Source organism: Volvox carteri, assembly GCF_000143455.1.
Source record: "Volvox carteri f. nagariensis unplaced genomic scaffold VOLCAscaffold_36, whole genome shotgun sequence".
Classification (NCBI taxonomy): Eukaryota; Viridiplantae; Chlorophyta; class Chlorophyceae; order Chlamydomonadales; family Volvocaceae; genus Volvox; species Volvox carteri.
The window spans coordinates 235,258-249,524 of NW_003307579.1; the positions used below are offsets into that span (position 1 = coordinate 235,258).

Consider the following 14,267-nt stretch of genomic DNA (forward strand, 5'->3'; position numbering starts at 1 on the left):
AGCTTGCCCACACTACTTGCAGCCCTCCATCATCCGCGTCCTGACTCAGAAGCACCTAATATGGCGACACGAGGCGTCGTTAAACGTTTAATTTTTAGGAATCCCCTGAAACTGCTTACATTGTCCAGCAACTGCTTGCCAGGAGTTGAAGGCCGGCCTCCCGTGACCCGCACGCCAGCAACATAGCGGCCATCCGGGATAAGGTAAGCGTCCTTGTTTGGTGCCTGCAATGCCGTATAGGGTGTAAAACCATTATAGGGCAGTTGCGAAGCCGGTTTGCCGCCTGACTAACCCGACGCTCCAGGAAACGCGTGATGTCCGTGCCAGGCCTTTGCTTCGCTGCACCGACTGACTGCTTCTGCAGTAAGGAAGAAAGAGCTTGTATGTAGGTCAGGACTGTGAGCATGAGGTGCTTCACTTGCTGCCATGCGGACCTTTCCCATTTTCCAAGTTAGCAGACCCGTTCGGAAAAACTTATTTTTTGCATAAATAACTATCCTATAAATAAGCAATGCTCAACTGGTATATCTCATTAAAGTAACTTGACATTCAGCGGAGGAATTGCAACGAAAACGAGACAGCTTGCACGGCAGCATTGTACTTCAGGATCCACACATTGCGACCGAGTGAGCGCCACACCGTGCCAATTTGCATGATTTTGTTCACAATGAAAACTTTGACATGTTGAAGAGCCCATATTGATGTGGTAATTGCAGGGGCATTTCTCTGTGTAATTCTTTATTCTTAGTATACATAAGTACGTGATCCAAGGTGTAGCCTAAGTGTTTCAAGAGGTACATTCTCGGTAGCAGGACGGAACCAGAGAACGGTTGACGCAGGGCTAAAGATCAGTGTACGCCATGGCGCGTTTCTCATCAGTGAGTTGCAGTTTTGCGCTATGAGATCGCGTTTGGCTTTGACAGTGGTGTCCTATTATCCGTTGCAGTTGGAGGAGCTTCGGCCCTCTCCCATGTTCATATGTGCATTGGTGTTTGTCAGTTATTTCTTCGTCACCGCGGGAATAGCGTATGACATCATCAATGAGCCGCCTGCTGTTGGTGGGCAAACGGATCCGGTCACAGGTGAGATGTACGGTATGTGTGTTTTACCCTCCGCTGTAATAACCACATAATACGCCTTGCCATGCCTGCAGGGGCCGTGAAGCCCATGACATTTATGCCGTACCGGATGAACGGCCAATTCATTCTTGAAGGCCTCAGCGGTGGATTCTTCTACACCCTCGGAGGTAGATTTGCATAGTGGGGCCACGCTAACCGGTGAGAAAGTACCCACTGTCTAGCGCAAAACACCCTTGCCCCTCAGGTGTCGGCATTATCTTACTGGATCTCAGCCGCGACAAGAACAAGAGCGTTTTGTTTCGCAATTTTTACCTGCTTCTGTAAGTCGGCTTCTGGTTATATTGGACACAGGTTGACAGGTCCACGTGAGCACTTCACATCCACACAATTTTCCCAAACGCAGGGGCTTCGCGGTAACAGTCCTTTCGTACTTCGTCTGCCAGGTATTCATCAGGTAAGAAAAAACCACACAGCAAAAAAAAGAAAGGCATAATTGTTGCCTCTTGGGGCCCTGGTTGTCCTAAGTATAGAGGTGCACGTAATCAGGTTCACCTGTTCCCCAGCACCCGTACTGCCTAGCCTCGACGGGGAAATGAAGCAGGAAAAGAAAGTGAACACCGCCTGCTACCCTCTGCAAACAACTGCCGACAGCTTCTCAACACTATCTTGCGACGAAATTAAATTGATACCGTACGTGTGTGTCCATGCCGCAGGATCAAAATGCCTGGATACATGCGTTGACCCAACGCGAGGTCAGCTGCCTGATCATAATTGCTGGGTATGCAATGTGAGCGCTCGCCCTGGCGCATATCACTGCCTAATATTATACAACTGTAATCGCGTTATGTGACCTGGAGCCAAAGCCTCGTTATGTTGCGACGTTAACCTAAAGATGCGGTTGTTTCATAGGCCACCACGTTTTGTACAGCGTACACGGCGCCTGGCCGTTAGCTCTTAACACGTACAGTATATCCTATGGCCCACACGGTATCAGCGATTCCTGCGACTTGAGGAGATGGCAAAGCTAAGCGATGTAGACTTTTTCTTCGTTGTGTTCGTTGGGGCAAGCTGGTCCGGAGTAATGAGGATAGCCCCAGTGCTGCCTGCTGACCGCGGGATGGACAAATGCCGTGAGCCCACAGCGCCGTTGGCACCCAAAACAGGGTTTACGACCGGGGTTGCCACACTGCTCGCCAGTACACCCCCGGAAGACGAGGGCCGGCCAGAACTACCAGCCGATGGAGGTCTGTGCCTGACAGCTGCGTTGACATAGCCGAGAACGCCAGCTGAAATACGGGGAGACACTTCAGCAGGCGGTCCTGTAACTATATCGCTTAGTGGGAACTTGAACTCTGTCACTCGGCCGCAATAAACCGCCGCGGTCTTAAAACTCGTTGTCGGAGACCGTAATGTTGACTCAACAGAGCGAAACCGCGATAGCGCCTGCACATCGGCACGTAGGGAAGCCTCAACAGTTAGGATGTGTTCGCGCCGCTGTAGCTACTGACAACGCGCGCAATGATGCCCATGCTGTAGTCAAATACAAAATACGTGTCCACGTCTTCACGCTGTGAATGCCCTTTGCCATTACCCAGGCCTGTAATCTCACAACCAGGCGCCCAGCGGATGGCTCCATGGCATTCGTTGAGCCATTTAAGCCATTGGTCGTTGTAAAATGTTGCTCAGCGTGAAGGTGTGGAATGTAACGAAGTGTCTGGCCCTACGCACGCTGCTACGTGCGCTAATGGCAGTCATGGTGGCGTAAACAGCCATCTGTAGTGCAATCATGCGCGGACACGTGCAAACGTAGCAATTGTCGTCTTCAGCACTAACGAAATTGTCAACTAGTTACCGGTGGCCAGGCAACCCACCGAAGCAGCTGACGAACTTGATCCCGGCGAGGCCGTCCGCGTCGCAATCTCCTCGTGCTCTTCTTCGCCGTCGCTGTCACTAGGTCCTTCAGTCACCGCACACGCTGCATCCGAAGCAGCCACGGCAGCCACCGCAGCAGCGATGTCGACGTCCTCTCCATCTTGCACGGACTCTGCTGCAGCGTCTCGGATGCCCAGCGTGCTCCCAACTGAATGGAGCGGCGACTGCAAGACTGACGAAGTGCTGATCTTCACAGGTAGACTCGTGCTCCTGGCCAAGCCATCATTGCTCGTCCTACCCAGGGGCACAGCGCTGCGCCGTGGTGCAACGCCCGATGGATTTGCAGCGCTAGTAGGCGCCGAGCCGTGCGATGTGATGACCGGCAAAGATGCGTTTGCGTGCCGTGATGGCATGGGCGCCGGTGGCAAACGATTTCTGCCGTTTGCGTTGGTGTTGCCTGTGGAGCGGCCGAACGCGATAGGGCTAGGGTTGGCGCCCGTGGTGGTGCAACCGATTGCGCCAGGTGCTTCTCCGCTGGGGTGAGCTGGCGGGCGCTGTCCTGCAGACATTAAATGATTCGCAAGGTAAATCAACGGTCTAGGCCAGGCTGGCAGGCACAAGTTTGCCCCACAACGCTTCGAGTCGAGCTGCAAAAGGGCAAAAGATGGTTACCATAGAAGAACTTACTTTGTCGGCGGGTGGAAGTGTACGCCGGCGATATCCTGAGCGTCCCTGAAGCGATCATCGCACGGAGCTTCTCGACCGCCACGTCGCTCATGGCCGGCAGATGTGCAGCCCTTGTTTCAGGAGTGGCGCGAAGCACAGTAAGAATCCAGCTACGGACACCCTCGAGGCTGCGGTGCTCACTGAGTGGCAATCGACTCCAGGGATTGTTGCCCTCCAAATCCAGCGCAGCAATCAGGATGGCCCTGCCCACACCCTGCCCAAACAGATTCACCAATGGAACCATGTCACAGAACCCGACGCTTGCACATGCAGATCGGCAAGTATACAACATCGCGCAATGCATCACTGGTTGTCAACGCTTATGCCTTACTTGCCGTAGACGTGCAAAAATAGACAGTTGTCAGCCACCAGCACCGGGCATCCTTGCAGCGCAAAACGCAGCTGGAGGCCTGCAATACCCCTTAGCACGGCCGCAAGTGCAAGTGGCCCAACTTACATGGAATGCACCGACAGTGAACTTGGATGGGAATCGCTTATTGCATGGCGGGGATGCGCGGCCGCCATGGTCCCCCGACGCGGGTGCCACCACGTTTAATGTGCGGGCCGTGTTATAGTTGGCTTCGATTGTGTACAAATGCGTAAGGCCCGTTTCCCTGCAGCGCCACAGCCACATTCAAGCGGATGCGTTCAGCCGTACGATGCAAACAGTTGCCAGTGGAGCTTGACCATCGTTTATGTATATCACGTCGGCCGTGCAGGCTGCTCCGCTACTTCACATCCCAATTGGATTACGCCCCTCATCGCTTAGGCTGATGAAATGAGCTGGGATGCTATAGACTGGGGATTGGACACGGCTGTGCAGAGCCAACATTGCCGGCAAACACCGTGGTTCCTTACTTCAACGCGTCCATCAAATGTCCTCGCAAGTTAGCAATTGATGCCTAATAATTACGGAAGTTGTTAGGTGTGGGTTGCTGCCAAACAAGTCCAATCCTTAGGTGCCCGTACCTGTACAAAGCCACCCGGCCGGCACCCTCCTTGGACGCGCCGTCCTTGTCGGCACGAACCATGTTCTTCTCCGTGTAGTTGCAGCCCATGAAATCAAAGCACGGATTGTTCAGCGCCACCAGCTTTGAATACAGCAGGCTTTGCATGTGGGCGTCACAGTCCTCCAGAGTGTTGCCGTAAATGAAGACGCCTGCGGTTCACATGGATATGGGTGTAGGAAGAGACGCCACGCACGCTATAGGCAACGAGCTGCTCGTCGTCTCGTATGCAATTGCTTCCTTCACAGTGACACGAACCTAGGCGCACCGGCTGTCTTCAGGCAGTCAAAAGCCCAGCGTTAAAAAGGTCCGTGTTCCCTCACATGAAACGGCTTACAGACCTTTCTTGTTAGCATGTCCATGCAAGTCAATGTAAAACTCCAGGACATTCTGCTGCGCGTAGTACATCAGCAGCGTCTTGATGGCGTAAACGCTCGGCTGCGTCTTCTGCGGTGTTCCCAGTTTCAGTTTGGGAGGGCACGACATTTACCAGTTGATCATCGTGGTTCTATACCTGCAACTCTCGCCCCAGGTTTTAAGTCCACAGACCCCCGAGCGCCACCATGCCAGGACTAGGGCCCAAGAACCTTGGATGGGCGTACCTCGTCAGGGATCCCCGTGTAGAAACGGTTCAGGTTCTGGCCCAGAGTGTCTGTACGGTAGTTCCCCACCGCGACACCATCCGGATTCACAATGGGCACAAGCTTGAACACGAAGCGTCGCCTCAGAGCGGAAGCTCGGGGGTCCGAACGGCGCAGCAAAAAAGCCAGCATGCCGTTGAACATGTGCGTTGCGGGCGTCTCGCCGGGATGCACCCTGCTGGACACAAAAAACACTGTTTTGTCGCGGAACATGGCTGCAGGGGGCCCCGGGTCGTGTTCGAAAACCCCCGGCAGAGGCGGTTCAACCTCTCCGGATGCACCGCTGCAGTCCGTAATAGTTAGCACCTCCACCCGCCGACCCTCCAAGGATCGTGTCAACAGTTGCCGCCGGTAATACAACCGTGCGCCTGGCGAGGAGTCGCCGCCACCGCTGCTACTGCTGCACGCTTCACTGGTGCATCGTGCACGCGCCCCAGCAGCGGCGCCAGCCCCAGCGTGGGTGCTAATGGGAGATGCGCTGTGTACGATTTGAGACGGTGATGCTGAATTGAGTGTTCCAGCATCATTCGGGCGGAAGCTGGTTTCGGCTGCATCACGTGCATCGGCCGCGTTGCAGGAGATAGTGCCGTTCTGCGGGAAGGGTAGCTGCTTGTCCAGGTGGTCCAGCATCTCCTGCGTAGGCACCCAGGATACGATGTAGGGGCGCGGGATGGTGCCGTCAGGCAGTTGCATTAGGAAGCAAGGCCCTTCGGCGAACAACAGTCGCCATCCTCCAAGGAGAATAGGGCACCAGAGCAGGGCATAAGGATTGTTGTTTGCCTTGGTGACCTGCCTGCGTCTCTTGGTAGCTAAACGGAATAGCGAATGCAAAGAGCGTTTCCTCCTCGCTTTCGAAGCGGTGGCAGAATCGGAGCTGAAAGTCATCACCCTCTCGCCGGTACGTCACTCGCAACCTGGTGTACGAGAACGAACAAGGGTGGTCACAGTACAATGACACAGTGCCAAAACAGTCTATGCCAACTCACATAGTACGGCCGGATGTGTGTGTATATGTGTGTGTGCACATGGATGTGTATATTGCACATACACATGCATCTGGGTGTACCCACGAATGCAAGGCCCCCGGGACAATGACTCACTTGAGCGGCTGCCATTCTGGCTGCGAAGCACACCAGAACACTGGCCGGTAGTCCTGTGAGTACAACCTGCTCTGCTTGTTGAGGTTCAGTATAATAAGAATTATGAGATCGCCCGTGTTGTGTCCGGCAATGCTGAAGTAAAACCATGTCCGTGTCGTCTTTTCGTTCTCAGTACCCCCACAATCCCTACGCGTTTGCAGCAGAAACTCGTTCGCAACAAGACCTTGCTCCACGCTAGCCAAGTTTGCTGAATCGAAATCTGCCCGAAATACATATTTGCCAACCTGCAATGATATCGGAGAATGCTTGTAAGCAAAAGCGCTGAGTGGTGCACATGTCAAGCCTGACCAAATGCGTATGGTTCAACACACCCTCCAGATGTCATCGGCTTTAGAATCCACCGGCGGAGGTATAGCTGTCGGAAGCAACACAGCAGCATCCTCGGGGTGCGGTCGATCGGAAGAATATGTCTTAACGTCTAGCGGACTGGATTGAGCTCTTCGAGGCCCATGCACAGTTGCCATAGAAGAAACCAACATACATTTGATAAGTATGCTCGCCAAAACTGTGGGGTGCTTTCACGTAAAAGCTGTCATTCATTACCGTTCTTGTGACGCTGCATAATTTCACACATGCGTCGCTCTTTATAGTACATCAGCTCGCGAGAACAAATTGCATAGACCGAAACAACCCACCCTGCTTGCCTAGACACGCATTCGGTACGACGGTTCGTTAACGTTTCCCCTAACCGCGCCAGAATTTACAGCTTCCTGGCGCGCAGAACGCGTGAATTTGACAGGTTTTAATAGTTCTGCTGTGCTTGTGCTGGTGTATTCATGGCAAAAGTCCTGTAGTTGAACCAAGGGACCAAGCTAAGCTCTGCTACCAGCTGTAATAGGGCCATTGTGCATGGAAAACACTGACTGAAGTGGGTCTCTATTGTCCACTGAATCAACTGCTTAGGTTTGTATACTACCGTGCTACGGGCTGTTAGCTGGTTTGGTTAGCTGAACAACGCGCCACCAAGCACCACCGATTTCACCGAAAAAAAAACAGTCGGTTGCATCAATATTCAGCAAACTCAAGTTGTTAGAGTGAGGCTAGGAAGGCCCATGCGCACCACTTTCTGTTGACATTAACAGCAACGTGCTACATGGGTATGTAAGCTGCGACATTTAAGGCGACAGCAGCAAGGGCACAATGTGTACGGACAGCATCTCCCGAACAGAAGCCGATTATGTAAAGGATACCAATAGCCCTGCTAAAAATTATAAATGCCTTGTACAACAGCATTGTGGCCTGTACAGCAGCTTGGACTGACTGCCCCACTCTGCTAAGCAGGGTACCGCCTAGACGACACATTAAATTTCTTCGCGTCCTGTCAGGCTCAAATACATATATACCTGCTTCATCCGAACGCAGGGTTAGCACGACCACTATACGTCGTTGACATCTTCTGGGTATCGGCCCACCCGCGTCAAACCGCGTACGTACCCATGTTAATCAATTATGGTACATGAAATTCAACACTCTAACGAAATCAGCAACTTGTGCTCACTCGCCAAAACACTGTGCTAAGTCACGGCTTCGAAGCAACTGACGTTTGACAACTAGCACCACATGCAAAAAAAAATATTACCTTTCGTCTCATTTCCCCGTCGCTGCGTAATTGACATAAATGGTTGCACCCAGCAGCACGATCGCGAATGCCACCCGCACATACCACTTGTCAGGTAGCATTGCCAATGGATCCGGGGCGTCCAAAGAGACACGATCCCTGTAGGCAATATCGCACCACAAACATGCATAACAGGAAGGAGAGCTAATACGGTGCACCATCCAACCTGTGCAGCATGTGGATGAACACTAAGTTGAATAAATAACAAGCTGCATCTCGGTGGGGAGGAGGCGGCGGCACGACCAAGGCACGTTTGATGATGAAAAGCATGCCGTTGGTGCTGTGAAAGAACGGTACTACATGACCCACAGGTCCCCCCCTGGAGAACAGACCCAGGCGGTGATGGTAATAGGAAAAAATGTCTTGTACCAATTCGCCAGGGGACCCGCATGAAAAAGCCGGATCCTGGCAGCCCTTCCCGCCGTGGCCTATGCTGACTGGGACGCAAGAAGTGAACTGCTATAATCTTTTGATGTGTGATTGAAAGTCTCCCTGAAGGAGCCAAATGGCGGCCGGCATGCCATGGTGCAACGTCAGCCACAGCATGGCGCCAAGGGGATATAAAAAGCTGCCAGCACATGCAGGTGACCCACCAGTAGGTCTCGTCCTTCTTGGTTGCTGCCGGTGGACGGTTGTACTTTGGAGAGTACGACGCCCGCCTGCAATTCAAGCATTCAAATATGAGGGTGGCAAAATCCAATCCAACTGCCCGCTTGTCGTCCGACACTGTTGGCACTTGGTTGCACTTTTACACTTCCCAGGCGCCAAGATTGGCCAAAACGAGCAGTGCTTGCAACAAACCTGCTGTATCCACTTACTCCTTTTGCCGCCAGCTATCACTCTGAATCAAGGGAATCTTGACGCGCTCGTCTTCGCTTATTTCCAGGCGCGGAGCTTCCAAGATATAGCGTAGGTCAGCTGCCTGCTTCTTGACCTGCAAGAAATAGCCCCGGAGCCCCGCCTGAGTGTATTTTCCAGCAACGCCAACCCCCCCCGGACCAGCAGCGCGCACCCTAAGCCCGCACCGACACATTTGCGTGGTGTCCCTACCTTCCGGCTAGGGTGGCTTGCCTCAATGTCCTTGTATAGCTCGATGGCGTCCTTCTCCCTCCCGCAGGCCTGCCACATTACAACACCATGCACCACCCAGGAAAGTGAAGAACACAAACATTTGTACAGTCCGTCTGCCCCTTCTTGGTTTTATCGGGCAGACACTTACGTTAACCGCACAAAAGAGCCCTGGATCCCATTACCTGGTAGGATAAGCCCAGCCAAAGCTGCGCCTCTCCTCCCAGGACAGTGTCCGCACCCACGTCCTTCACTGCCTGCTCCAGCAGCCGAACCGATGCCGGGTATTCGCCGCATTCATAAGCCCGTTTGCCCAGTTCGAGATTGCGTGCGAGCCGCTCTTTAACGGCCTCCTCCTCCGCCTTGAGCTCCGCTGCGCGCTGGCCGAAATCCCGCAATGTCCCACGTTAATGTACGAGCGTGCGTCACGTAACGCAGCTGTGCCCCACGGACACAGCCTGCCTGCCCGGATGCAGCCGCCTACCTTTGCTAACTTTTGTTTGATCTTGTCCTTGTACACCTTTTGGGCTTCCGACAGGCCAGCAGTGCTGCTGACGCCGAGCTCGAGAGCCAGCAGCTCGTCCTCATCGAAGCCCTGCTCCAGGCCTACCATGCACACAGGGCAGTGGCAAACGCAAACATTGACACCGGTGCTTACCACATCCACAATGGCTGAAGCGCACGACCGTGTTTCACCTAGCAAGCAGTTGGCACCTATGCAGTCCTGATGCCTGGGAATGCGCATAAACACCTGGCATTGCCATGCCGAAGGCGAAAGTGTAGACTAAGTTGGCCATACAACAGCACAAGCGAGAACCTGCAGGGTTAATAGTGACGTGCATGTAGGACACTCCTACAGGTGTGGTATCTCGAGGTGCGTGGTGGAAAGGAGGCTAATGCAAGTGAGGTGTTGACAAGGAGCACCACGGTTAGGTACTCTCCTTACGCCAACACTAGAGCACTAGAGCAGATAGGATCTTGCTCTGTGCCCACATTGCACGAACCTAAGACCACGCAGACAGTGCATCCCACGCGGAAAACATATGCATGCATTGACTAGTCGAGCGACTGCTGACACTTGTGGGGTGGGCTGGGGGGACACGACACCCAGCCTGCCTGGACGTACCTAGCTGGTACCGCCGTGCTGCCTGATCTAGGAGGCCAGGATTAGCGTACTTGCTAATGTCTGTGAAGAGGCCAGAATTTGAGCTTCTCGGTGCCTCAGCACGGCACACGATGAGTGGCCTGTAGCTGACTCGAGAGGTCAAGCAGAAGTAACGCCCTCTGAGCATGTGGATTCAGAGATGCGAGTCCTGAATTAGACCTTGTCTATGGTTACCGAGAAATAATGCAAAAATGAAACATAAATGATTCAGAAGAGATACGCAAGGCCGGCGTTTCTGCAATGAGACAATCTGAGCGCAAATCAGGCGCTTTAGAAAAGTCAATACTGTCTAATACTTTTACATAAAAAATGATCTCCGCGACTTTGCCTTCGGAGCCAGCGAGCGTGCTTAGCAGAATGCAACACACAAAGCGTACAATATTATTGGCTATGCAAAAATGTTCTGAAAGAATAGAGGTGAACAAATTGGTACCGGAAAAACGGTTCACAACACTTTTTACGGAATCGTACTCGCCACATCAGAATTAATGTTCTTAAAAGAACTGCGTAGTGCTAACGTTACCCATTAATCCTGCATTTCCGTGCTGAGCCCGCAAGCACAAGAATGAGCGTCACAGCGCTGTTTGAGCCTATTCGCTCTTGGCTCTCATCTGAGAGCCTGCAGTCATTTGTAAACAGCCACCACCAGCAGATTATTGCTCTCCAGAAGGATGCGCCGGTCGGATCAGCTCTGCAGGTAGGGAGTCGAACCCTGTATCGGGCACCGCGGCGGCGCTCGACTGCAGTTTTGTGAGCTCTTGCTGGGTCATGATTTATCAAATTTTAGGACTCGAAACCGTGACGAATTGCATCAGCCTGTTCATGCTTCAAGCTATGCTTAGGCTCTGATCTGAAACTTTCGGGTTGTAGATGCCGCCATGTTTGTCGCAAAGCCTCAGCCTTGCCGTTTCCTATGTGCCAAGCATAAGTTGAAATTATGCCATGATCGGAATCACGGCTGTGCGTTTGTATGCAAGGGTTGAAGAGCCGAACACTTGTTGTTCCCGGTATTATGTAGGTCCTGGCCGAGAACAAGATCCTGAGCGTCCCCGTGCTGGACGAGGAAGGCGAATACCTCGGCGCCTTCAGTGTTGGCGACGCTCTCCGCGTGTTGATGCAGGGTACGTATGCCAGCTAAGTGTGTTTCGTCTGAGCGTGCATGCCCGTATGTTCTGCCTTGACGGATTTTACGTATGCCCGAGCAATGACATGGAGGCGCTGAACATATTGTAACATTTCCACAGAGCTCGAATCACAGCTGGGCCATGGCTGGTTTGACCGCCTTGCCCAAATCAAGGCTTCTGAGCTTGAGGCCATTGGTAGCAGCCTGTGCAGCAAGAAGGTTTACACCGTCACCCATCGTAAGTATTAAGGGGATGGCGGTTTAAGAATTCATTGCGACCACAAGATTAGAGCGCGTACACCTTATCGCTTGGATGCCATCAACCTGGGTTGCCATCCGATGCGACTGATTGTCTTGTCCGCAGCCGGTGACCTGTGGCTCAAGGGTGACTCCAAGACCACTGTGCTCACCGTCATCAAGGAGGGCTTCCAGGTGCTGGAGCCGAAGGTGAGGGCGATCTTTAGTTCGTCACCCTGAGTACGCAGTCAAACGGGTCCAACTAAAATTGTTAAAATGTTCTGATACCCGGTGGACTAATTTCAGGGTCATCATCGCATCTTCGTTGTCGACCCCGCGAAGGCGCACACCGTGACCGTCCATGGCTCCACGGTCGTCATCAATATCAAGGTGTGGCGGTCGCTTAGACCCATCCGCTCTTCTCGAACCTCATATTTGTGCAACCTTGAGGGAGACTTTTGTTTAATCATGTGTTCGAAATCATTTCCAACTTGAGACGTTCTACGCTGATTTACCTGGTTGCCCTGCAGCCCGGTTCTGAGAAGCCTGAGGCCAGCGGACTTCGCCCGACGGACATTGTGTCCCAGCTGGACGTTGTTAAGCTGCTTTCGGAACACAAGGACAAGCTGGAGCTGGTTATGACTAAGACTCTCGAGGAGCTCGAGATCTTCGAGGTGTGTCAAGGGAACTCGAGTGCCTTGGCGCGACACCACCTGTGCTTGCTGAGTAGTGAGGTGCAACGCCCTCAAGGCCCATTAAATGTCCAGCAGCTATAAACGCAGTGCGGGCTGTGCACTACCGCCTGTGCAGTGCGGTTGTTCAGCTGTATACATGTGATTGTATGCACCGTTGCTGTGCCGTGTTTATGACTCACTGCTGCACGCATGCGGGAGCGTTCTGACGGTCAATATGCACATCATGGTCAACGTTGGTTCTGCAACTCGGTTCAATGTCTTGCAGGGCTCCGTCTTCACTATCCATGCATCCGCATCGGCTCTGGAGGCCTTCCACCACATGGCTCTCGACCACAAGTCCTGCTTGGGCATTGTGGACAACACCGGCAAGCTGATCGGCAACGTGTCAGTGAGCGACCTGCGCTTCCTTGGGCCCCAGAACTATGGCCTGCTGCTGTCCACGGTTGCGGAGTTCAGCGTCGTCATTGCAGGGAAGGGCCCCTCGCAGGAGGAGGCCATTAACGGTGCTCGTGTCGCGGTACGTAGATTTTGTGCAAATATGCCCTTCAGCTGTGAATCGGGTCCCAGTCTTTGGCTTCGTCAAGACCGTTTTGGTTATCAGGTTTGTGAATTTCTTTTGTGCTTACTTCGGGGTGCGTCGTGCTTTTGTATGACCTGGAGAAGCTTGTTTATCTTAACAGTACTTGCTATCGTCGTTATCCGTTCACCTCTTGCGCAGGGAGCTGCCGACGGCAAATGGTCTGAGGTCCTGAAGGATCTGCCGCTGCCCACGCTCAAGCCCAGCGGCACCTTCGGTCAGCTGCTCGGGACAATGGCGTCAGAGAACCTGCACCGTCTCTACATTGTTGACGAAGACGGCAAGCCGGTCTCCATCGTCACTCTCACGGACGTGCTTCGGGAGATCATCAAGCCCGAGCCGCCGGTTCACCACTTCCAGCGTATGGGGACTAATGACCTGCCCGACGATGATGACGACGATGACGATGATGACGAGGAGGAGGAAGCAGAGGAGGAGGCGAAGTAAGGAGTATGCCTGAAGACCTGACCACAGCTGAACGGTTTAACACGGCTACTTAAAGCCGGAGCCGGGCAGAGCTGTATGAAATTGATATGAATAACTAAAGAGGGCTGCAGCTTTGCGCATGGAGGCGCGCGATAGGATAATCTTGCCCTTAGGGGTACACTGCAGCCCAGCGAGTTCCAATGCTGGCCGCATGTCCGCCTATGTTTGCAATGGCAGTGATGTTATGGGGGGGTGCATATGTGCAGATGTTTTAGGAGTAGCTCCTAGGCAGTGATATTACGGCCAGGGTTCTGTGCAAGCGCTGCACATACAAGTACAACATTTCCTGCACGATTAGGACTGGGTGGATTGCTCGGTCTGCTGTTGCTTCATTGCATAGGTGTTTTGCTGCTGTCGTTAGAATTTTTTATTGCGTGCACCGGACTTCACGTTCTGCAAATGCTAATGCGCAAGTGTGGGCAGCTGGGCAAGCATCATAGCTCAAATAAAGTTCTGGCCAGCGTGCTATATTGTAACCGTGTGCCTTGCGCATTTATGCATTAAAAATTAAAACGTCAGCAAAGATTTGTCAACGACGCTGTGCAAAGCTTATTTATGATGTTTGCAGAGAGGAATGATGAAGCTCCGCATAACGCTTTTGCCACCTCCTGGCGTCCCCGACCGCAGCCAGTGTCAGGAAACCGGGTTTCCTGGTGGACGGGTAGCAGACACACATACGTCATCCAAAGAGCAAGGGGACAATGGAAATGTAAGAAGTTGGATGATATTTTGCCAGGCTAAGGAATGGGAGCCTAAAAAGGGAGTGCTTGAAATGCGGGAGCAAAATATGAGCTATTACGGCACTGTTGTGCC

The 14,267-nt window shown here is 53.0% G+C and overlaps 4 protein-coding genes across 4 annotated transcripts; 2 read left to right on the plus strand and 2 right to left on the minus strand.

Moving 5' to 3' along the window:
• The first annotated feature begins 667 nt into the window (after positions 1-667).
• VOLCADRAFT_105932 (uncharacterized protein) lies at positions 668-1,956 on the plus strand. The gene is made up of 6 exons (XM_002953361.1): positions 668-878; positions 947-1,082; positions 1,154-1,246; positions 1,324-1,399; positions 1,483-1,533; positions 1,793-1,956. Exons 1-6 carry the CDS (start codon positions 861-863, stop codon positions 1,818-1,820), a joined length of 402 nt encoding a protein of 133 aa, XP_002953407.1. The 5' UTR covers positions 668-860; the 3' UTR covers positions 1,821-1,956.
• A 19-nt stretch (positions 1,957-1,975) lies between these two features.
• On the minus strand, positions 1,976-6,949 carry ssa2 (uncharacterized protein; the record flags this gene model as incomplete). The annotated part of the gene is made up of 10 exons (XM_002953458.1): positions 1,976-2,522; positions 2,951-3,408; positions 3,639-3,891; positions 4,135-4,291; positions 4,647-4,836; positions 5,026-5,131; positions 5,287-6,056; positions 6,115-6,239; positions 6,426-6,709; positions 6,797-6,949. 10 exons carry the CDS (start codon positions 6,947-6,949, stop codon positions 2,070-2,072), a joined length of 2,949 nt encoding a protein of 982 aa, XP_002953504.1. The 3' UTR covers positions 1,976-2,069.
• A 1,123-nt stretch (positions 6,950-8,072) lies between these two features.
• On the minus strand, positions 8,073-9,777 carry VOLCADRAFT_94180 (uncharacterized protein; the record flags this gene model as incomplete). The annotated part of the gene is made up of 6 exons (XM_002953459.1): positions 8,073-8,202; positions 8,697-8,762; positions 8,922-9,037; positions 9,154-9,222; positions 9,357-9,551; positions 9,656-9,777. Coding segments are annotated over 6 exons (696 nt in total), but the record flags the coding sequence as incomplete, so codon positions are not given.
• A 1,096-nt stretch (positions 9,778-10,873) lies between these two features.
• Positions 10,874-13,944, plus strand: VOLCADRAFT_109874 (uncharacterized protein). Its single transcript, XM_002953362.1, has 8 exons — positions 10,874-11,033; positions 11,355-11,457; positions 11,581-11,697; positions 11,824-11,906; positions 12,003-12,086; positions 12,227-12,370; positions 12,657-12,908; positions 13,110-13,944. Exons 1-8 carry the CDS (start codon positions 10,902-10,904, stop codon positions 13,413-13,415), a joined length of 1,221 nt encoding a protein of 406 aa, XP_002953408.1. The 5' UTR covers positions 10,874-10,901; the 3' UTR covers positions 13,416-13,944.
• The last annotated feature ends 323 nt before the right edge of the window (positions 13,945-14,267 follow it).

Bases quoted from the DNA above. Each gene is read 5' to 3' on its own strand.
- VOLCADRAFT_105932 (XM_002953361.1), top strand. The intron at 1,247-1,323 runs GTAGATTTGCAT...CTTGCCCCTCAG, and splicing joins ATTCTTCTACACCCTCGGAG to GTGTCGGCATTATCTTACTG. The intron at 1,534-1,792 runs GTAAGAAAAAAC...TCCATGCCGCAG, and splicing joins GTCTGCCAGGTATTCATCAG to GATCAAAATGCCTGGATACA.
- VOLCADRAFT_109874 (XM_002953362.1), top strand. From the start codon at position 10,902: ATGAGCGTCACAGCGCTGTTTGAGCCTATTCGCTCTTGGCTCTCATCT. The intron at 11,034-11,354 runs GTAGGGAGTCGA...GGTATTATGTAG, and splicing joins CGGTCGGATCAGCTCTGCAG to GTCCTGGCCGAGAACAAGAT. The intron at 11,698-11,823 runs GTAAGTATTAAG...TCTTGTCCGCAG, and splicing joins GGTTTACACCGTCACCCATC to CCGGTGACCTGTGGCTCAAG.